The sequence below is a fragment of the Podarcis cretensis genome (genome assembly GCF_951804945.1).
Source record: "Podarcis cretensis genome assembly, chromosome: 8".
Lineage (NCBI taxonomy): Eukaryota > Metazoa > Chordata > Lepidosauria > Squamata > Lacertidae > Podarcis > Podarcis cretensis.
The window spans coordinates 86,055,579-86,077,933 of NC_137177.1; the positions used below are offsets into that span (position 1 = coordinate 86,055,579).

The 22,355-nt window shown below is 46.8% G+C and overlaps 1 protein-coding gene across 1 annotated transcript in view; it reads right to left on the reverse strand.

Annotated features, from left to right (window-relative positions):
• Positions 1–2,761: 2,761 nt before the first annotated feature.
• Positions 2,762–22,355, reverse strand: part of CUX2 (cut like homeobox 2) — a 265,234-nt gene continuing 245,640 nt past the window's right edge. Inside the window, exons 17-22 of the mRNA XM_079987653.1 lie at positions 21,406–22,187; positions 20,626–20,785; positions 11,195–11,464; positions 8,453–8,641; positions 6,104–6,377; positions 2,762–3,580 (exon numbers count right to left, since the gene is read on the reverse strand). Coding sequence (XP_079843779.1) covers positions 2,809–3,580; positions 6,104–6,377; positions 8,453–8,641; positions 11,195–11,464; positions 20,626–20,785; positions 21,406–22,187 — 2,447 coding nt within the window. The 3' untranslated portion in view covers positions 2,762–2,808. The remainder of the gene's footprint in view (positions 3,581–6,103; positions 6,378–8,452; positions 8,642–11,194; positions 11,465–20,625; positions 20,786–21,405; positions 22,188–22,355) is intronic.

Below are 22,355 nucleotides of genomic sequence, written 5' to 3' on the forward strand. Positions count from 1 at the left end.
CTAAGCGACTCAGCGTCAGAAGAGTCCAGAAAGGGGGATGCCCCAGCGGGCAGGAGGACCCAGAGGAGGAGAAAGCAGCGGAAAAGGTGGAGCAGGGCTAGGATCTTAAACTGGTGTCAGAGGGGAGGAGATTCAGACGGGACTTCGCCGGTCTAGGGTTTAAGACGTAGAGCTGCGCGCTGCGGCTTTGAAATGGAAACTGAACCTCAATAAAGACTTTTGTACATAACGACAGCCTGGCGTTGGTCCTCTGTGAGCTGGGACCTAGGGGCAGCTCTGACACTAAGGCTAACTTACTTAAGCTTTCTCTTTTTCTATTCCAGTTGATGCAACTTTCCATGATCAATTTAGGATAGACTGTGCGTCCTTAAGTCCTCATTTGACTGGGTTTTTGTTTGGGGGGAGGAAGAGTTGCCCACTTCTGGGGAGATATATATACTCACTGACCAAGTGTCCCACCTAGACACATAGGGGGGGAAATTGGTCAGTGATCCTCCTCTAAGCGCTCCCTGGCCAGATTCCACCTAGGAAGCTGCATTATACAGAGTGAGACCCTTGATCCACACAACTTTCTACACTGACTGACAGTGACTCTCCAAGATCTGAGGGGGGGGGGCATTCCCAGCCCTACCTGAGGATGCCAGGGATTGAACCCGAAAACTTCTTCATGCAATGCATGCGCACTCCTCCGCTGAGCTATGGCCCTTTCTACTTCTTTTAGCATAAGTTCTATGCCAGATCTAGTGTCAATGAAAGCTACATTGCAGCCCCCAACCGATTTATGGGAGGCCGGGTCCACCCCTGCTTCCCTGCCAATTCTGCACCAAAGAAAAATGAATTTGAAGGTCAGAAAAAAAACATGCACATTTGCAGAAACTTACTTTGCATAATACATCCCACCCCCTTCTAATGCCATACATCATACAAGCATATTATGCGCTATGGAATTAGTATGCAAAATAAGTGTGTGCAAATTTGCATAAAGCTTTCAAAGGGCGTTTTCTTGGTAAGTGCAGGCAAACTAGGAAGAAGGAAAGATGGAGAACTGTTGTGGTTGGTGATGGAGGATGTCAGCTGTGGGAAACGAGGTCAGGGTCCAAAGCGCCATCTTCTTAACACACTGGAAGTTGTGCTCAGCACACATATAATCTACTCCAGCTTCTGCGTTTTCAGTACGCACTGCCAATACACTTTCAAGCTTCTCTTCACAGCAATGAGGACCAGAAACTTAAAAAAATAAATAAATGAAAATGGAAGTGTTCCATTTTAGGAAGCTGAATCCCACATCTGACAGGAGATTCTTGACTTGATTGGGATTCCAGTGGGGTCTGTTAAAAACACAAGAGTCCTGGGCACAAGCCTAAAAGTCCTTTGATGTTCCCCAGACCTTCTACTCTAAGCCTGCAGTACGGTCTCCCTTGGAATGAATAAGGGCACATGGGGAACTCATGACTGGGTTGACAATTGGGGGTGGGGTGGGGTGGAAAACAAACTGAGCATGAACCAACATTTCCTCTATATTTCCATACTCTTGTAGGCAAGAAACTCAGCTGGTTGCTCCCTTCCAGAAACGAAACACTGAGCTAAGCAAAAAGGCAGTGATTTTCACACACCCCAAAAATGTAAACCTTTGTATGGGGTGTCCCGGTTATTGAAGTCTGTCCTTGCCAAAAACCAAACGCACCACAATATTTTTCAAGCTGCCAAACACACCTTTCTGAAACAAAAGATGCTACTTTCTAAAATAGCGGGCAGGAGGAAGAGCATGGCTGCCGTTTGTTTGTTTGTTTGTTTATTTGTTTGCTTGCTTGCTTGCTGCCACTGCTGCTTCATTAATGACGTTTCTGGCCGTGTTCCTTTGTTTTGGTTTCTGGCCGGTCACTTGCTAGAGGAAAGCAAACCATGCTACATCTTGTTCAGGAAGGCTATTGCAAACATATCTCTACAACATATACAACGGCACGCAACACTTCCCACCCCCATGTTACAAAAAAAAGAAAAAGAAATAAAAAAGGAAAACAACCAAACAGGTTCCAAAACATACCACCAGAACTAAGTAACAGACTCAGGATGGCATCGTGGATTCCAAATTTAGAGTCTTCGTGGACTATAAGACAAGTCCCTGGAAAATGTCGCACGAACGCTGTGTCTTACAGACAGGTGGGGGGAGGAAAATGCGCCCACTCCCCCCCTCGGTGATCAAGTTTAGCAAAATTTTGGTCAGTCTCATAGTGCTTCTTGATGGCTTTGATCAATGAGTCTGGGTTATATCTTTAAATTTTTAAATTATTTTTAATCTCATCCAGTGGCAAACTACAAGACTTTTCAGTGGACATTTAATGACACAACTGATACAGTTTATAGCTATCTTTTAATATCAAAGCAGCTTGAGCTGTTAATAAATTCCAAAGTTTCCTTTTATTAAAATATCTAAAAGAGGTCTATAAATATTATTTTAATATGTTTTTTTCTTCTAAAAGTGTTCCCAAGTGGGTTTCTGTTTGTTTTTTTTCGTTTTCACATTTTAAACAAACAAGGTCAATTTTATCTTCCTGTCAGGAGCTAAGAAAAGGAGCTACAGCGTAGCTGTTTAACCACTCTTGTTCAACAAAATGGAGCTGGTTTATCTCTCTTCCTTAGTAGTCGAGGAAATTAATAAAATAGATATATGTATATTATATATATAGCTAGCTAGATCTATTTCTGTACACACTCCGCTACGACTCCCTGCTTCACCAGCTTGTTCAACAGCATCTAAAACCTGGACAACAAAATACGGGTAGTTTATTTCTTTTTGACTCAGCCTCCTCAAAATTCCCACTCCAGGGTTTCATCTCGGTTGGCTGCTCTCTCCAGCCGGTGGATGATGCTGTTGAGGTTGGCCATTTTCTCGTGCCGCCGCTGGATGTTTGTGTTCAGTTTGGCATTCGGGGGCGTCGAGCCTGTATCCGTGGCGGGACTTGAACTCGGCGCTTTGGCAGTCACGGCGCTCAGTGGCAACGGGGAGATGGGGGCAGACGAGGACGGGACGGGAGAGACGGACACCATGAGGCCTGGCGAGGAGGCTGCGGATGGGGAGTTCAGAGAGACCTCCAAGCTGCACCGGGAGGACTCAGAAGCCGATTTAAAGCTAATGGGGTCCGGGTGAGGCCTCTCGCTGCTGTCTGACTCCAGGGGGTTATGCAAAGAGGGGTAATCGGGAGCCCCGGGGACGTGTGTTTTGTTATGTGGGGCGCTGCCCCAGGTCACATTGTGAGCCTCGTTTGGGCTCCCTGTATATGCTGCCTCCACCAGCTCTTCTTTGAGGCTGGACCTGGAAAGAGGCTCCATCTCCCCATCCAGGCTGCAGGAGTCCCTGTGGTTTGCACAGTCCTCCACCTGCTCCTCCTTGATCTGGACCAGGGACTCGCTTTCCCCTTGGCACTCGGCGTCTCTGAAGGTGGGCTTCCTGTCCTCGTCTTCGGAGTCAGGGCTCTGGGGCGGAGGGTTCTTGAGGGAGTTCCTGGCTGGCGTCGTGCTCTGCTCCGGGTCTGTGTCTTCCTGCGCTCCTTCCACCAGCATCTCACGGCGCATTCGGGACCTGCCAGGGAAAAGGCCAGGGAGTCAGGGCGGCTAACAGCAGAAGACCTCGAGAACTTTTTTTTTTTTATAAAATAAATTTTTATTAAGATTTTAAAAATTACAGAAAAAAAGAGAAAATAATAACAATCAAAGAAAAAAAGAAAAAACAATACATATAAAATACATATAAAAAAATAATCATCAAAAACCAGAAAAAACAGAAGAAAAAAGATAAAAAAACAAGTCAAACCTGTACATCACTTGCTTACATTCACTTATTTCCTTGTCCTCCTCACGCCTCCCATTTTTGTATTCTAATTCAATTTGTTATTTCAGCAAATCCTTATTTTAATCTTAATAATTTGTCTTAATATACTATAATTTTACATTCTCTCTTTCACCAACTCATTTTAACTTAAACCTTTATGTCATTTCTACTAAAACCACATAATTTTCTTTTCCCAACATCTTTCTAGCAATCCTTAATTTTGCAATATTTTTGAAGATAAACTTTGAAGAAGACCTCGAGAACTTAGGGTGGAGCATCATGCAGTAAGGCTAAGAAGGTTTTAGGGTTCAAGGCCCACTTTTGCCACTGACTCATTCTGTGAGCATGGGCTGTGGTGGACTTTGGGCTTTCAAATTTCAGTGGCACCCTCTGTGACATCACACAAACACGCCTCTCACCTTCCATTGTTTGTTATTGTTGCAGTGCCCCTGGTGGTGTCCTCTCAGCAGGGCGCCCAGTGCCGGCAAACCATTTGCACTCCCCTAAATTCGCCTCTGGCATGGGCCACTCTTGCTATTCTCAGCCAAAATGCCTTACCTTAATGATTCCCTTAATGCCCTCCCATCAAATGTCAAGGAGATAAGTAACTATACAACCTTGGGAATACATCTGAAGGCAGCCCTGCACAGGGAAGCTTTTTAATGTTTAATTATGTTTTTGTATATGCGGGAAGCCACCCAGAATGGCTGGGGCAACCCAGTCAGATGAGCGGGGTACGAATAATAAAAGTATTCTTATTACAGTGGTGCCCCGCAAGACGAATGCCTCGCAAGACGGAAAACTCACTGGACAAAAGAGTTTTCCGTTTTGGAGGTGCTTCGCAAAACAAATTTCCTATGGGCTTGCTTCGCAAGACGAAAATGTCTTGCGAGTTCCTGCGGGTTTTTTTCCCCTCCCCCCCCTTTTTCTAAGCCGCTAAGCCGCTTACCCGCTAAGCTGCTAAGTCGCTAAAAGCCGCTAAAAGCCGCTAAGCCGCTAATAGCGCTAATCCGCTAAGCCGTCAATGGGCTTGCTTCGCAAGACAAAAAAACCGCTAGACGAAGAGAATCGCGGAACGGATTCTTTTCGTCTTGGGAGGCACCACTGTATTCTTATTACAGGAATCCCAGTGGCTTCACTCCCTGGGAGTGTCGTAAGGATGGTTCTTGAAAATGCACAAGAACCATCAATGCACCAAGCAGCCCACACCGCCTAAGCAGTTTCCGTGATCAGATCCTGACTGCATTATAGATGAGTGGACAATACGGAAGTGCGCTGCGGTGCCTCATTCCTTTCACTGCCCGGAGGTGGAGCTCATATTCAAATGAACACTGCTGTAATGGATCACCTGGGTGGGGAATCTTTTTATCAATCTGAGGTGTGCAATTCTTGGGGAGGAAATCTTCCTGGGGCCGCGTGCCAGTGGTGGGTGGGGGCCAGAGACAAAATTAGCCAGGCCAACGGGTGTGACCCTTTCACATGTCACAACTGGAGCTTTTTTGCATGCACACCTCGCTCTTTCCTGTCGCGGCTAAAAATTGGCCACTGTTTCTTTAATGCTAAAAGAACTAAGTCGGCATGAGTCAGCGGCCTGCAATGACTCATGCAACCTTTCACCAAATTGTACCTGTATATATAGAGTGGTCAATGTTAGTGTTGGGTTGTGGGTTGGTTGGATGGTAGAAGGCTGGTTGCATTTGGTGGGTGTAAAAAGCTGTCGGTCGTGGCTGGAGAAGAAGTCTTTTTAAGAATAAAAGCAGCAATACTCTGCAAGAATAAAGGTAAAGGTAAAGGGACCCCTGACCATTAGGTCCAGTCGTGGCCGACTCTGGGATTGCGGCGCTCATCTCGCTTTATTGGTCGAGGGAGCCGCCGTACAGCTTCCGGGTCATGTGGCCAGCATGACTAAGCTGCTTCAGGCGAACCAGAGCAGCGCACGCAAACACCGTTTACCTTCCCGCCGGAGCGGTACCTATTTATCTACTTGCACTTTGACGTGCTTTCGAACTGCTAGGTTGGCAGGAGAAGGGACCGAGCAACGGGAGCTCACCCCATTGCGGGGATTCGAACCACCGACCTTCTGATCAGCAAGCCCTAGGCTCTGTGGTTTAACACTGACACCTCCCACCTATCATGCAACTAGGACACATTCCAGCCAGGGCTGTGTTCTGCCCTTCGGCCTGCGGGCCCCCACCCCGGACTTAAAGCAGCCCTGGCCAGAGGCCTTAATATGGAAAGGAAGGGGTTGAAAGTTCATCCGGCCCGATTCTTCACCTGTAGTTATGGAACCAGTTGATCACTGTGTTGGTCTTGAGGTTAAGCTGGAAAGACAGCAGCTCGATGGTCTGTTGGGAAGGGTACGGCTCCAGCTGATAAGCCTTCTTCAGGGCCTCTTTCTCCTCGGGAGCCAAGACCACCCTTGGCTTCTTGATCTGCAGAAGGCTGAGGTCTTGAGATTGGAGGCTGGGGCTGGGGCACTCCGAGCGGGTGTTGGGAGACTCGCTGTCTGAGCCAGCACTGATCAGTCCATAGCGACGCTTCAGGTAGGCTAGAGGGAAGGAAGGAAGGATCCTTAAAAAGCATTCTTATGGTCCTGATTTAAACATCAGGCTATAAGAAGAGGCCACTGGATTAGGCCAATGGCACATCTAGTCCAGCACCTAGTTCTCACAGTGGCCAACCACATGCCTGCGTGAAGCCCACACGCAGGACCTGAGCACAACAGATATTTCCCCAGAGCCAGGCACCTTCTGCTTCTGAAACAGTGGGGATGATCCAGAACTCAACCTCTTGCACAAGAAAGACACTGAGCAGAAAACTCACAAGAACACTTTAGGGGTGCAACTGATCTTTGTAATTCAGGAACAGAAAGTTCTGGATGTGTGCCCTAAATAAAGCAACGGTTTCTCAAAAGTTATCTGTGAGCTATTTTTATATATAGAGAGAGAGAGTCATACCTCATGTTACGTTTGCTTCAGGCTGAATGTTTTCAGATTGTGTCCCGCAGCAACCCGGAAGTACTGGAAAGGGTTACTTCTGGGTTTCGCCGCTTGCGCATGCACAGATGTGCAAAATGACGTCATGCACATGCGCAGAAGTGGCAAATCACGACCTGCACGTGCGCAGACGTGGGTTGCATTCAGCTTAAGTTGTGAACGGGCCACCGGAATGGATCCTGTTCGCAACCAGAGGTACCACTGTATATAAAAGAATACATGGGTGACCGAGTGCAGAATGAAGCCAGTCATAGAATCGAGGCACAAGGTTGTCAAGGATGGGTCATTTGCAAAAGGAAGTCAGGCAGCACCCTGGAGGGGAGGAACAAGGCACCCTTAAGCTTAGAAGGGAACTAACTGGCAAATGAGGTCTTTGAAAAAACTCCATTTATCCTTGCAAAAACCAGACACCACTGGCTTTTGTGGAAAGATGTTCCAGATATGCAGTGTCTCTCCCCAACTCGCCCCCAGATAGAAATAAAAGGAAAGGATTCGCTCATCCTTATTGCATATCACAGAATCTTATAATTGCAGGGTCATCTAGTCGAACCCCCTGCAATGCGGGAATCACAGCTAAAGATTCCCTGATAGATGGCCATGCAACCTGTCAGGGGTCTGCTTTCAAGGGAGGGGGGAGAGACAGGAACGTACAGACAGCCTCCTCCTCTGTTGAGCAGCTCCACATCGTCAGAGTCTAGGGAGGGGGAGCTTTCAGGAGACACGGAGGACGAGAGAAAGGGGGGACGATGAGGCAAAGGCTCAGTCAGGCTGAGAGGAGCCAAAGCACCACTCCCAGGGAAGTGGATGTACCTCTTCCGTGCCATAGCTTTGGCCGGGGAATTTCACGTAAGGATAAAAGGAGGAGAGGGGTTTTTCCCGGGCTTTTATGCTGGAGGGTAAACAGGAAGAAGGCACTTCCTGAATCTGCAGGCATGGTTTTTGGATTTCTGCACTGCACATAAGTTTTGCACTCAATAAATCCTGTAAAGACAGGCTGTTATCTTCGCGAGCAACCACACTCCCACCTCACACAACCTCTGTTTGAAAACCTCCAATGAAGGAGTTAAATACAGTGGTGCCTCGCAAGACGAAAAGAATCCGTTCCACGAGTCTCTTCGTCTAGCGGTATTTTCGTCTTGCGAAGCAAGCCCATTAGCGGTTTAGTGGATTAGCGCTATTAGCGGCTTTTAGCAGCTTTTAGCGGCTGTTAGCGGCTTAGCGGATAAGCGGCTTAGAAAAAGGGGGGGGGGAAGGGGGGGAAAGTCGGAAAAACTCGCAAGACATTTTCGTCTTGCTAAGCAAGCCCATAGGGAAATTCGTCTTGCGAAGCACCTCCAAAACGGAAAACCCTTTCGTCTAGCAGGTTTTTCGTCTTGCGAGGCATTCGTCTTGCGGGGCACCACTGTACGTCCAATGAAGGAGGCATTACCCATTCAGCTCAAAGGGGAGACATGCTGGGGGCAGGAACTTTTATCTCAGGCCTGGTCCCTTGTAGCTTTACAGCATCCCTGGAGAAGGTGTGGTCCCCACAAACCATGCCATCTCCCCAGGTGTCACTCAGCTGCTGCCTGCGACGCCGGCCCAGGAAGGCAAGCAGTTTCGGCATGGTCACCCTCTCCTGCCTCACCTTTCTTCTCCAACTTCTTCATGTCCCGCAGCTTGTCGACATTGTGCGGGTCGTTCAGCCAGAGCTGCATGCGGACAAAGGGCTCCCTTCCTTTAAGGCTCAGCTTGTGCCATGGCTTGGGCCTGGAAAGGAGGTCAGAGACGGACCCCTGAGTCAAGCCCAGGATGCTCTCTCCAAAGAGCCGCTGACCTAGCAGGAGAGAGAGAAATTGGAAGTTCAGACTGCGGTGTGCCGCTGAGGACAAACTTAACTGCAGCACTGGCCGTTTCCAGCAAAGAGGTAACGTAAGTGAATAGCACCTTAGAGGGACTGTTTTGATGCTGCTGTTATCTCAGAAGTCCTTGCAGCTAGGGGAACTGCTTGTGGGTGACCCAGAGGGCTGAGATCCAGGTCTTTTGTGCTGGGACCCATAATAATAATAATAATAATAATAATAATAATAATAATAATAATTTATTTATACCCCGCCCATCTGGCTGGTCTTCCCCAGGAACTCTGGGCGGCTTCCAAAAAAACATTAAAATACTGTAATACATCAAACACTAAAAGCTTCCCTAAACAGGGCTGCCTTCAGATGTCTTCTGAAAGTCTGGTAGTTGTTGTTCTCTTTGACATCTGGTGGGAGGGCGTTCCACAGGGCAGGTGCCACTACCGAGAAGGCCCTCTGCCTGGTTCCTTGTAACGTGGCTTCTCGCAGTGAGGGAACCGCAAGAAGGCCCTTGGCGCTGAACCTCAGTGTCCGGGCTGAACAATGGGGGTGGAGATGCTCCTTCAGACCAAGATTGGGTTAATTCTCATTTTACTCTGGATTTATGTATTTAAGCCTTGTTGTAGTTTTAAAAACATTGAATTCATTCAGAGTCTGCTAAATTGTTAACTTTTGTCATTTTTGGATTTACTGACATGCTCTGTATTTTGTATATTTTTATTTCCAGTGCTCTGTATCTTGATGTTTTGAATGTTTGCTGTAAGCTGCTTTGTGCACACATCATGAGGGAGGTGTTCATTTCTCTAGAAAAATAGTACTGGGTAGCACTCAGGGCCAGATTTAGGTTTGATGAAGCCCTAAGCTACTGAAGGTAATGGGGCCCTTTATATGTTCAGCTGTCCTTTGTCAACAACAAATTGTTGCTGTTTTTTTGCACTGAGTATATGCTATATGGTAATTTATGGACCAGTCCATGCAGAATGTAGGTACTCTATATATAGAAATGAGCAAACCAGTGATATTTTAGGGAGCCGGCTAGCAGGTGGGGCTCATTACTTACATCATAGGAGCCTACACAACACAAAACACTGTTGCTGTATGTAGGTTTTAGTTTATTTGTTTTTTATCTTATGTTTTGGAAATATACATCCAGTCCCCCCCCCCTTTAAACTTTTTTGGGGCCCCCAAGAGAGTGTTTAGCTTATACGTAAATCTGGCACTGGTAGCACTATGCGTTTTGCTCTGTGAATTGCCATTCTAGGATTAATAATGTGCTTTCTTAGCACTATCAAATGCAAACCAAGTGAAAATGTGAAAGTGGGTCCCATGTTGGAGCTTGGGAGCCAGAGCTGGGGGTCTCAGGTCTGAACCCGCTGAAGACCACTGATCTATGTAAATTAGAAAGCTGTGCATGCTTTCACACTTTTAAACTTCGTATTCATAAGGTCTAGAAACTTGCTTTCTAACAAACAAAACAAAAACCCCCAACCCAAAAGTTGACACTCTGCTTCTGCAGAATCACGGGATACATTGAGCTCCTGATCTGGGACCTTAAGGTGAAGGGCAGATCATTAATAAATAAATATGTGACTGCCATAAGACAGGTATACATTACACCAATGCAAATATTATTTAGTTGGCTCAGTGGAGGTGATGCAGGCCCAGAAACAAGCTGGTGGAAACCGCAACACACACACCAACCAGTTGGTAGCTCTTCCTCGCCGCATTGCCTTCGATTTACCTCCGTGGCACTAAAATGTGCTGAGAAGAAGCCGCCATCGGGGGGCAAATCGTGACTACTGCTTTTCCAGCTGCACTGGCTCCTGGTGGAGTACAGGGTCAGATTGAAGGTGCTGGTTTTGACCTTTAAAGCCCTTCATGGCCTAGGACCCTTGTACCTACGGGACCGCCTCTCCCGGTATGCCCCACGGAGGACCTTAAGGTCCATATATAGCAACACCCTAGAGGTCCCGGGCCATAAGGAAGTTAGATTAGCCTCAACCAGAGCCAGGGCCTTTTCAACACTGGCTCTTGACTGGTGGAACGCTCTGTCTCATGAGACCAGGGCCCTGCGGGATCTGATTTCTTTCCGCAGGGCCTGTAAGACAGGGTTGTTCCACCTGACCTTTGGCTTGGAGTCAACTTGATTCCCTCCCCCTTTTTCTTTTTCCTTTCTCCTCCTATGATGAGATTGCTCCCTAATTGTTTTAATATTGTATCTTAATCTTTTAAATTGTATTTTAATCAACTTGTTTTTATTATTGGTTGTTAGCCGCCCTGAGCCCGGTCTTGGCTGGGGAGGGCAGGGTATAAATAAAATTATTATTATTATTATTATTATTATTATTATTATTAAACGTGCACGGGTTCAAAACAGAGTTTCCTGACCAGGGAAATCTTGGGGTTGTAGTTTTTTTGCCCTAGATCAATGGCGAAAACCTCTTCATGGCCTCCGTCCATGTAGCAAGCTGAACTGGGGTCCCAGAGTACGTCGTCGCCCCCCCGCCGGCAGCTGCCCCCTTGAGCACCCCTACCGAGGTTGTTATCCGTTAAGACCTCCTTGACCTTCTTGGTGATGGAGTAAGTGTCCAGCTCCGGCGACATGGCCACAATCTCCTGGATGCCGACGGACGCCTGGCTGCTGGGGCAGATCTTCCCGCTGAGCGATGAACCGGACCTGCTCTCCGGCTGCTGGTTTTCTTTGCTGCTTTCCAGGGCAAGGCTCAGTGGCTCAGGGGGGCTCTTCTCTTGCTCCGAGGGGCTGGGTGGTGGGGAAGGGGAAGAGCGAGTCTCCCCAGGACTGGCTGTGAACAACAAAAAAGGGTACATTGTGATTATGAGGAGGGGGGTAAGGGAATCATGGACCACCTGAAATTCAGAAAGGAACGGAACAACAACCTGCTGGTCCTGTTCTCACTGGCTAACCAGATGCCTGTGGGAAGCCAGGGAGCAAAACACAAGAGCCATCGATAGCCCTTTCTCCTTGAATCTAGTCTAACCGTCTTTTAAAGCCATCCAAGTTGACGGCCACCATTGCATCTTGGGGAAACATGTTCCAGAGACCAACGATGTGCTGTGTGAAGAAGTTGACAGAGGAGAGATGGAGGGACAGACTGGCAGCTCAACGAAGCGTATTTTTATTCTGTTTTGTAATGTGTCTCGAATCAGGGAGGAGATGAGACTTTAATGCTCATTTGATACATGCAGAAGTAATCGAGGAAAATTGGTAGCACCCTATGGCATGAGGTTTCTCCCTCTGCCTCTTCCCACTGTTTTTTCTTATGGTATATACAAAATACCGTATTTTTTGCTCTATAAGACGCACCAGACCACAAGACGCACCTAGTTTTTGGAGGAGGAAAACAAGAAAATAAATATTCTGAATCTCGGAAGCCAGAACAGCAAGAGGGATCGCTGCACAGTGAAAGCAGCAATCCCTCTTGCTGTTCTGGCTTCTGTGATAGCTGCGCAGCCTGGATTCACTCCATAAGACGCACACACATTTCCCCTTACTTTTTAGGAGGGAAAAAGTGAGTCTTATAGAGCAAAAAATACGGTACTTCCCGTGTGCAGTGCAGTGCAGTGCAGTAACAGTGATTTTACATATAAGAGAAAGAGTTTATATGATTTGTGAAGCAGCTTACAAAACAGGGGAATGTATTGAAGCATTTAGGGAACTACCCGACACTTCTACTACAAGGGAAGTTTATTTTTTTTTTCACATTAGGAGAACAATGATTTCTACTTGATCCCTTTGCTGCCGTTTTTGTAAATAACTTTTTCAACAGTGACAGTCTATAAAACACAGCAAAAGAGAAGAGCAAAACAGACTGGGAAAGGGGTTGGGGAACCATACAAAACAAGATCAGGGGCTTGTCCACACATTCCCAGCATGCAAGCAAGGTTTGGGGACCTTTTTGTTCGGAGCAAAAGTGATTTAGAGGTGACCTGGTGAAATTTTATAAAACTGTGCATGGCATAGAGAAAGTGAGTTGAGGGAATTTTTTTCTCCTTCTCTCACAGCACTAGATTTGGTGGACATCCAACGAAACTGAATGTTGGAAGATTTAGTATTACCGTATTTTTCGCTCTATAGGACGCACCTTGTTTTAGAGGGGAGAACAAGAAAAAAAAAATTCTCCCCCTCTCCGCTCAGCGCCCCCTTCAGCGAAGTGGCAAGAGAAACAGAGACCCTTCCATTTCTCCTCCCGCTTGGCTGAAGGGGCGCTGCGCAGCTCTCCCTCTCTGCTGAAGCCAGGAGAGTCTTGCTTTCCCAGCTTCAGCAAAAGGAACTCGAAGCCTCCGGAGCGCAGCGGGAACTCCCTGAAGCCTGGAGAGCGAGAGGGGTGGGTGCGCACCGACCCCTCTCGCTCTCAAGGCTTCAGCGAAAGCAACATGAAGCCTCCGGAGCACGGAGGGAGCACTCCCTCTGCGCTTCGGAGGCTTTGTGTTGCTATCACTGAAGCCAAGGAGCCTGCATTCACTCCATAGGACGCACCCACATTTCCCCTTAATTTGTGGAGGGGGAAAAGTGCGTCTTATAGAGCGAAAAATTCGGTATAACTATTGTCACTACTATTAAATACCACCCTGAAGATCGCAAGGCAGTTTACAGCATAAAGAATACAAAATGAAAACAGGAAATATATAACATGATAACAATTACCGCTCACCTGTCGGAGTGGTGGGTGGGGTTTGCGACCTGGCGTGGGCTTCCTGAGCCTCTGAGACATCTCTCCTTGCTGCCTAGCTGTCGCTCTGCCCCCTTTCTGGCTAGCCAATGGGCGGCTGGCTGCGGCAGTCTCCCCCACAACACCTGTATGCCCTGGGCATCCTCAGACCCAACCTGGGGCCGAGAGGGATGCTGTCCAATGCCTAAGCCAAGGTTTCCTACATCTGAAATTAATAAAGTTGTTGCCTAATTTAATCCCATACATTGCTGTGTCATGTCTCCTTGTTTATGGAGCTGGCTCCCGGGCCTGGGGGGTGGGGGGGGGGTTAGTGCATGGGCTTGCAAAAACCAATATCCCCACCCACCCATAAACAGATTTAAAGTCCACAGATGGTTTAATCAGCCAAAAGCCTAGTTATAGAGGGACATTTAAGACTGATTAACGGAATTGCACCCTACCATTCAATCAAATTATTCTCAAGGCAGCTTACAAGCAGAGGAAACAAACAAAAATTATCCAAAACACTGAGGATTCAGGTAAAGGTAAAGGCAAAGAAACCCCTGACTATTAGGTCCAGTTGCAGACGACTCTGGGGTTGGGGCGCTCATCTCGCTTTACTGGCCGAGGGAGCTGGCGTTCAGCTTCCGGGTCATGTGGCCAACATGACTAAGCCGCTTCTGGTGAACCAGAGCAGCGCACGGAAACGCCGTTTACCTTCCCGCCGGAGCGGTACCTATTTATCTACTTGCACTTTGACGTGCTTTCGAACTGCTAGGTTGGCAGGAGCAGGGACCGAGCAACAGGAGCTTACCCCGTTGCGGGGAGTCGAACCGCCGACCTTCCGATCGGCAAGTCCTAGGCTCTGAGGTTTAACCCACAGCGCCACCCGCGTCCTGAGGATTCAGGTACACACCAGCAAATTCATTTTGTGGCTTTAGCGCAATAAACCCACTCCTCCTCCCTCCTCCTATCTGACTATTTTTCTGCAGTAAGGAAAGTGACATGGAAATGCACTGGAAGACGTGGGATAACAAATGTTGCACAGCTTCTCCACATGCTCAGTAAACACTGGGTGTCATATTACCTCTCCTGAAAACCTTGAGCAAACAAATCAGGAAGAATGCTCAATGAGCAGACCCTCTGGAAGTGGTGAAACTGGAAAACAGGGGAGCACGCAGATACACATCCCTCAGTCCCTTGGCTGATATCTGGGGCCAAAGTGTGCTTCCCTTTCCAGTTCCAGAACCAGTTCCAGTGGCAGCCAAGAATACTTCATTGTGGTGGTAAGAGGGTGGTGGATCCATCTTTGGCTGATGAATGGGGCAGGCTGGTCTCCCCCTTGAAGTGATGTTCTTCCCAGGAGGCAACAGCCTCCCAGGGGTTCCCTGGCTTAAGCCCTTCTGTTCTGCAGTCCCAAGGTAATTGGGACTAAAATTTAAAGTTTACCATTATTGTATTGTTTTGTTTCTTAAGCACCTTTCATATTTTTTTAGGCGTATTTCAAAACTGCCTTTACGGAAAATTATTTTGGCCACACTGTTCTGTAAAAGCATTATATCTTTCCCCCCCATAACTATAAAAAGGAGATAGGGACCCCACTGGAGACAGTAGCCATGAAGATGTATTGACTGAACAAAGAACAGCAGAAAATAATGATGCTATAAGGTACTAAGAGGAAGTGGTTTGCAGGGAGCGTTGTTGGTTTTTTTTAGCCCACATGCTAATTTGTTCCCATCATTACCACACTTCCTGATTTTTTTAATTTTTATACTCCTAATTCAACAGCTCAAAGGATTGGCAGAAAACCCATAAAATTCAGCCTTGCCTTTAACAACTTGTTTGGTAGTCATAGGCAACCAGGAATTGCATGCAGGTGAGTAAGCAGACTGGCAGAGGAACTACGAACACTCCCTTCCTCTTCTGCCAGCCCACCTAGTTTTAGTGCTAGCTATGGAGGAAGGTACAATCTCTTTTTTTAAAAAAAACACCAATATTTATTACTTTTAAACCTTACAAAAAAGAAGAAAAAGAAAAAAAGAAGCAAAAGAAAGAAAAAAACAATACAATACAATACATAAACAGTACACAACGCAACATTAACACATTAGACTAAACAAAACAAAGCAAAAACAATTTAAAAACCTACATCATACCATTTCAATGCCTTATCGTTCATTCCCTTGTTTCATCGACCTCCTCACCTCCCTTTTTGTATTCCACTTCTATTAATTGTTTCAGCAATTCTTTCTATATTTTCTGTCATATAATTATCTTAACTTATTTTAACCTTATTTTCCATTAATACTATAATACTTATTTATGCTTAACTCCTTATAACATTTCTACTAAAGCCATATAATTTCATTCCAACATTTTTCTGACACTCATTAATTTTACAGTATTTCTATAAATAAACTTTAAACTTTTTCCAATCTTCTTCCACCATCTCTTCTCCCTGGTCTCGAATTCTGCCAGTCATTTCCGTCAATTCCATATAGTCCATCAACCTGGTGATCTTCTGTCTGAGGTTCTTAACTCTTTTCCAAGTCCCTTCTGCAGGTCTTCTTCATATTTATACATGCACTTTACTTTGTCTTCTGCTGATCTTGTTCTTAATTTCCTTCCTTGGATGCTGAAGAGTAGATCTCGGGGAAGCTCCGACCTAGCAATGTTTTTATTCCTTCTCGACAGGTCAGCCAAATCTCCGTAATTAAAACTAAAATCCAAAAGATATTTCAGGACGTGTTTCAACCCCCCCCCCCAAATATGAAAGTCCCCACAACTCCAATCTCCTCCTGACCCAGGTCCAGGTCCCAAAGGTCAGCAAATCCCTGCATGAGGTGATCTATCCAACTTTCCTTCTCCAGTCCAAGCAGGGCTCCAATCCTCAAACTCTGACTTTCTCTGAATTCAGTCATAGAAGGCAACAACTTATAGTCATCAAATTGCCTCTGTAAGGCTGGGGCTCTCTCCCTCTCCACTTGTATTACTTTAGGTTCAACAACAACAACTTTCTCCCTCGCCTTCTCCACAGTTTGCCATGTCAAAGTAGATTCCTGTATCGATTGCTGAATGGTTTCTGTATAGATGTTCACTTTTTGTCCCAAATTAGTCACTTTTTGTCCCAAGTTATCAATTTTGATAGTCATCAGATCCGTCTTCTTGTGGAGCTGTTCCAATGAAACACTTATCTTACATAATGCAATCACTAAGGCTTCTTCTAATGCAATCACTAAGGCTTCTTCTGTCGACAATCTTAACCTATCCAAGGTCAATCCCTGGTTCTCATGGTTTTTTATCTTGCAGCTGGAGATTCCACCAGCTCAACTCTTGTAACAGTTTCAAAGGCTCCCTCTAGAGGGAAACAATTTCTATTTGTATCAATCCTTTTAAGCACAGTTCAAGCAATAAAATTAGTTTCAATTTTCAGTTACTTTTACTCCTTTTTAAACGCAGGAGACAATGGAAACAATGTATTTCTCTTATTGAACTAGCTGTCAAGATACGTTTTATTCACAGTCAATGAACTTTCCCAAAACGTCAGTCTTACTAGCAGCCCGTTTCCAGGTTCAGAGCGGTGGTAATTTAACTTTCTTCACTCTCTCCTGCAGGCTTACGCGATCCCAAATTTCCCCCCCTCTTCTCCTGCTTCCAAGGGGGGTTTAATGATTTTAGCCGATGGAAGTTTAATCCTTTACAGAGGCCTTTCCAAGACTTTAGCTTGCAAGCTCTTTGCTTCAATCTATTTACAAAAGGGGAAGGCGGACTTCCTGTTTGAAACCTCCCTGTTTCGGTGCCAAATTTAGACGTTTAAAAATCCAATTTTCCGTTCTACTCACGGGTAGTTGTTTAGGATCAAATTGTCCACAGGAAAAAGTCAGCGCTCTCCGGCAACAGCAGTGCGGCTTCACTCCGTGAAAGAAGCAGTCAATTCTAAGCACCGCACCACTCACCCCACGTCACTCCGGATCCCCGAAACCAGGTCTCCCCGCGAGTAGGGGAGGCGCAAAAGGTGCCAGCCGAATCCCACGTTCACAGGCTTCTCCCGCCTGTGATTTTTAGTGGGTCTCCACCTTCACCGTGGCAGCCAGACCCTGATTTCCACGGAGCAAATTCCTCCCGATCAGAGGAATTCCGCCATTGTCGGAGGCGCCAACCCGGAAGTCTCTGGAGGAAGGTACAATCTCTTTCCTGGTAGAAGGGAATTTCTTTAAAACCAGCCCACTAAAAGGCCAGTGGCCAGCATTTCCATACTAGCTGCAGAGAAGGGGCTTGGCCAATAGGGAAGTTCAGGCCACCAGCAACTTAGTAGGTGTTGCAAAAAAAAAAAAAAAAAAAAACTGGTTAAATACAGAGTTCATTTCTCAGAAAATGAATGTTGAGGCTGAAAGACCCCAGTTTGGATCTCCACTCGGCCATAAAACTCACTTGTTGGCCTTTGCCGTCTCCCCAATCAGTGATATAAGGACAATGATTTAACAGTATAGGTAAAGGGATCCCTGACCATTAGGTCCAATCGTGACAGACTCTGGGGTTGCAGCGCTCATCTTGCTTTATTGGCCGAGGGAGCTGGCGTACAGCTTACGGTTCATGTGGCCAGCATGACTAAGCCGCTTCTGGCGAACCAGAGCAGCACATGGAAACGCCGTTTACCTTCCCACCGGAGCGGTACCTATTTATCTACTTGTACTTTGACATGCTTTCGAACTGCTAGGTTGGCAGGGCAGGAGCTGGGACCGAGCAACAGGAGCTCACCCCGTCGCGCGGATTCGAACCGCCAACCTTCTGATCGGCAAGTCCTAGGCTATGTGGTTTAACCCACAGCGCCACCTGCGTCCCATTTACCAGTATAGGATTACTGTAATTAACCATTGGAGGATTCACTGCCATAAGGATTACCGAGATATAGAACATGGACGCTGTTAATGCACCATATAAACGTTAAGCTGAGAAACAAAACTTAAAGACCAGTTTTCATTTCCCTCGGGATCTTACCTGGCACCTGCATGCCTCAGAATGAGGAGACAAGATATTGAAACAGGGTGACTGCGCAAGGAGGGTGCTGTCGGGACAGCCTGGGGGAATGAGCCCCTGGCCTTCTCCGGTTCTCCAGGCAGGCTTCCCCCACCCCCCGCATTTGGAAATAATATAATATATATCTCAAAGCCTCAGGGAAAGAAACAGAAATTTGATATCAAAGTAGCTTCTAAGTGCTGTGCAAAATAAGCTGGCAGATCGCAGCATCTTGAAGGTGGAAACGACACATCCCTGATTGCAACCTTTTGTGGAATAAATAATAATAATAATAATTGTTATGTACTGAAGTTATCACCCTGGGCCAGCAGGGGGATACTGTAGATAGTTATGCAAATAAGGGATCGAAAGTGACGTTCAGTGATTGGATAGTTTTAGAAAATTGTTACAGTTACGTTGTACTGGAGCTCTATATAAGCAGGCTGACTGAACCCTTCTGTTCTGTTCTGTTCTGGCCTGTGAATAAACAAGAGCTGTTTGAAGAATCGCTGTGTTGTCTGATATGTTCACCCACAACTTAATAATAATAAAAATAATAATAATTTTTTATTTATAATTAATTTTTATTTATAATTTTTATTTATACCCCGCCCTCCCCAGCCAAAGCCTGGCTCAGGGCGGCTAACAGGCAATAATAAAAACAAGTAGAAAAATCTACTAACAGTTGCCTAACAAGAAAAAGGTTACCTGCCACGTGAGATTTTTATCTGGAAAAACCAAACCGGACTCTTTGGTGGCAGTTTGGTGGGACTTGGTTCCGTATGCCAATGACAATCACCTAAATCAGTTCCTCGTGGGATGTATGGAAGCTCATAAGACTTCCTTACTGGACTTTCTGACTCCCTCCTTCACATTTTCAACCCTCTCATTCCTATTCAGTGTTATATATATTTTCCAGATGAGTCAGTAGCCTCAGACAGATGTACTTAATCCTCTGACCTCTGCCTGCCTGTTCCTCTTGTCTTATTTTGTTTATGGTTTTCCTCTTTCATACTGCATTGCAATACTGGAAAATCTTAATGCTTATTGAGAAATGGGGTTTCCATAAAAATCATCTTATTGTAGTAGTATAACCTCTGTGGCAGCCTTCGAATAACTTCTGCGATACAATGGATATGTGTAGGAAACTACAATTTTCTTGATAGCAACAATAACTGAGATAAATAGTGCATTAGGTAAATGAGCATTCAAAGAAATACGGAGTCGATGGGAAGTCGTTGGAACCTTAAGAAGATGATGACAAAGTGTAACAAATTTTTATGATTTTGTGTTATCTATGAAGAATTTTGTTTTTGATTCTATTTCCTTTTTCTTTTAAGTTCAATAAAGCATTTAAAAAAGAAAGGGGAAAAAAAGAAAACCTTAATAAAAATTGTTACCAAAAAAGAAAAAAAAAAGAAAACCATTTCCACCTTTGGTCTGACGTGGTACGTTGCAGTCAATTATCTCGAACGGCCGTTGCTTTTCCTGAGGTTTTGAAGAGATATGTGTGTGCGTTATTCTATGCTTTTGTCCGTAAGCCACCTTGAGTCAGGGAAAGCGGCATGCTTTAAATAAATATACAGTGGTACCTCGGGTTACAGACGCTTCAGGTTACAGATTCCGCTAACCCAGAAATAGTGCTTCAGGTTAAGAACTTTGCTTCAGGATGAGAACAGAAATCGTGCAACGGCAGCGCAGCAGCAGCAGAAGGCCCCCATTAGCTAAAGTGGTGCTTCAGGTTAAGAACAGTTTCAGGTTAAGAACGGACTTCCGGAACGAATTAAGTACAGTGGTGCCCCGCAAGACGAACGCTTCGCAAGACGGAAAACCCGCTAGACGAAAGGGTTTTCCGTTTTGGAGGCGCTTCGCAAAACGAATTTCCCTATGGGCTTGCTTCGCAAGACGAAATGTCTTGCGAGTTCCTGCGGGTTTCCCCCTCTTCCCCCCCTTTTCCTAAGCCGCTAAACCGCTTATCAGCTGATCCGCTGATAAGCCGCTTATCAGCTGATCCGCAAAAGCCGCTAATAGCGCTAATCCGCTAAGCTGTCAATGGGCTTGCTTCACAAGACGAAAAAAACGCTATACGAAGAGCCTCACGGAACGGATTAATTTCGTCTTGCAAGGCACCACTGTACTTAACCCGAGGTACCACTGTATAACAACGAGAAGAGGAATAGACTATTTCCAGTGGGGGCTTGGCCTGCCTGGAGATATGACCGCCAGGCCTCGACCTGAGGAAGAGGCTGCCCCATGCTGGAGGGCCAGCAGGGACCTACCGTGTGGCGGGTTGGCCTGCTGGCTCATGCCTTGGCCCAGCTGGTCCGTGAGCCACAGCTGCATCCGGATGAAGGGCTCCCGGCCTTTCTGAGTCAGCTTGCTCCAGGGCTTGGGCCTAGACAGCATGTCGCTCACGCTCCCTTGAGATAGACCCAGCACCTGAAACAAGACAGGAGATGAGGAGGATGGAGGAGGCCTTGGCCCATGTCCAAGCCCCGCCATTCAAAACCACCACTACAGAAGAACAAACCCCTGTGTTGCAAACTTAACACAACAAACAACACAAGCAACACGAAGACCAGTATACTAGATAGCACTGTAGTTCTTATTGCATAATATACACGATTCAGTACAACAAAAACAAAATGTGTACACTCGTAAATTCTCTAATATATTTGAAAACAAATGAACATGCGTCTGTCAATCTTTGAAAGTCCGCAGAAGTTTAATAAGTCTATGGTTTACCTTCCCGCTGCAGAGGTACCTATTTATCTACTTGCACTTTGATGTGCTTTTGAACTGCTAGGTGGGCAGGAGCAGGGACCAAGCAACGGAAGCTCACCCCGTCGCGGGGGTTCGAACCGCTGATCTTCTGATTGGCAAGTCCTAGACTCTGTGGTTTAACCCACAGCGCCACCCACGCCCTTTCTGCCTATATAATGCTGCCCAAATGCCCAGGAGAATAAAAAGTATTCTCCTTTCCACTTCTCTCTCACCCTCTCTTGAGCCAAGCATGGCCACAAGCCTCTTTAAGGGCTGAATGTTTATTGCTGGGGTACCTTTTCCCCAAAGATGCGCTGGCAGATCCCGTTCTTGGCCAGCTTCTCCTTGACCTGCCGCGTCAACTCCAAGGTGTCCACTTCCCTGTACATGTACAACTCATACTGCTCCGGCGTCAAGGGCGGGACGGTGGGTTTGAGAGTCCTTGGCACGTAGGACGGGTAATAGGACAGGCGCCCGGCTCCCTGGGCTTCTGAGCCGGCCACTTCCGACTTGACCTCTATCACCCTGTGGGGCTCATCCTCAGAGGTCACCAGGTCTTCCTCGTTCGGGTTGGCATCGCTGGGCTCGCTCCGCTGCCACGCCCGGCCATTGGCCATGCTGGAGTAGCTGGACGAGGAGGACAAGGAAGGCGACACGGAGGTGTACGGACGGCTCAGCAAGCTCCTTTCGGAAGCCCAGTGCTGGTCAAAATAGGAGCCGGCGTCCCCGATTTCAGACTTGACCTTCCGGATGATGCTCTGGACGAAGGCCGCAGGGGAGAGCACGGTCAGGGGGTTCTGCATTGTGCTGCCACTGGCGTTTGGGCCCAGCATGCCCTCCTCCTGTTTGATGTAAGCCTGGACGATGTTCTGGCTGACCGTGGCCAGGGTTGAGCGCTCCACAGGGGGTGTGGCGACAGGCCTGCTGGCGCTCCCCGCTTCTATCTCCAGCAAGGCTTGCTGCTGGGCCTGCATCTCCCGGCGGGCCTGCTCCAATATGCTCTTGATGGCATCTTCAGAGTTGCTGGTGCAGGTGCCGTTGGTGATCACCTGGGGCACTGCAGAGCTCTTGGTGTCCCCTGCGGAAGAAGGGGCACAGGTGAGGAGGGTAGAAAGAGGGAGGCCACTGGAGCTCAATGGGGATACCTTAAAGGACTTTTAAACGGGTTCCCTCCTCCCTAGCCCCTGTGCTACCTGATCAGATTTTAACGAAGGCATCCTAATAAAAGGCTGATCACAGATTCAGT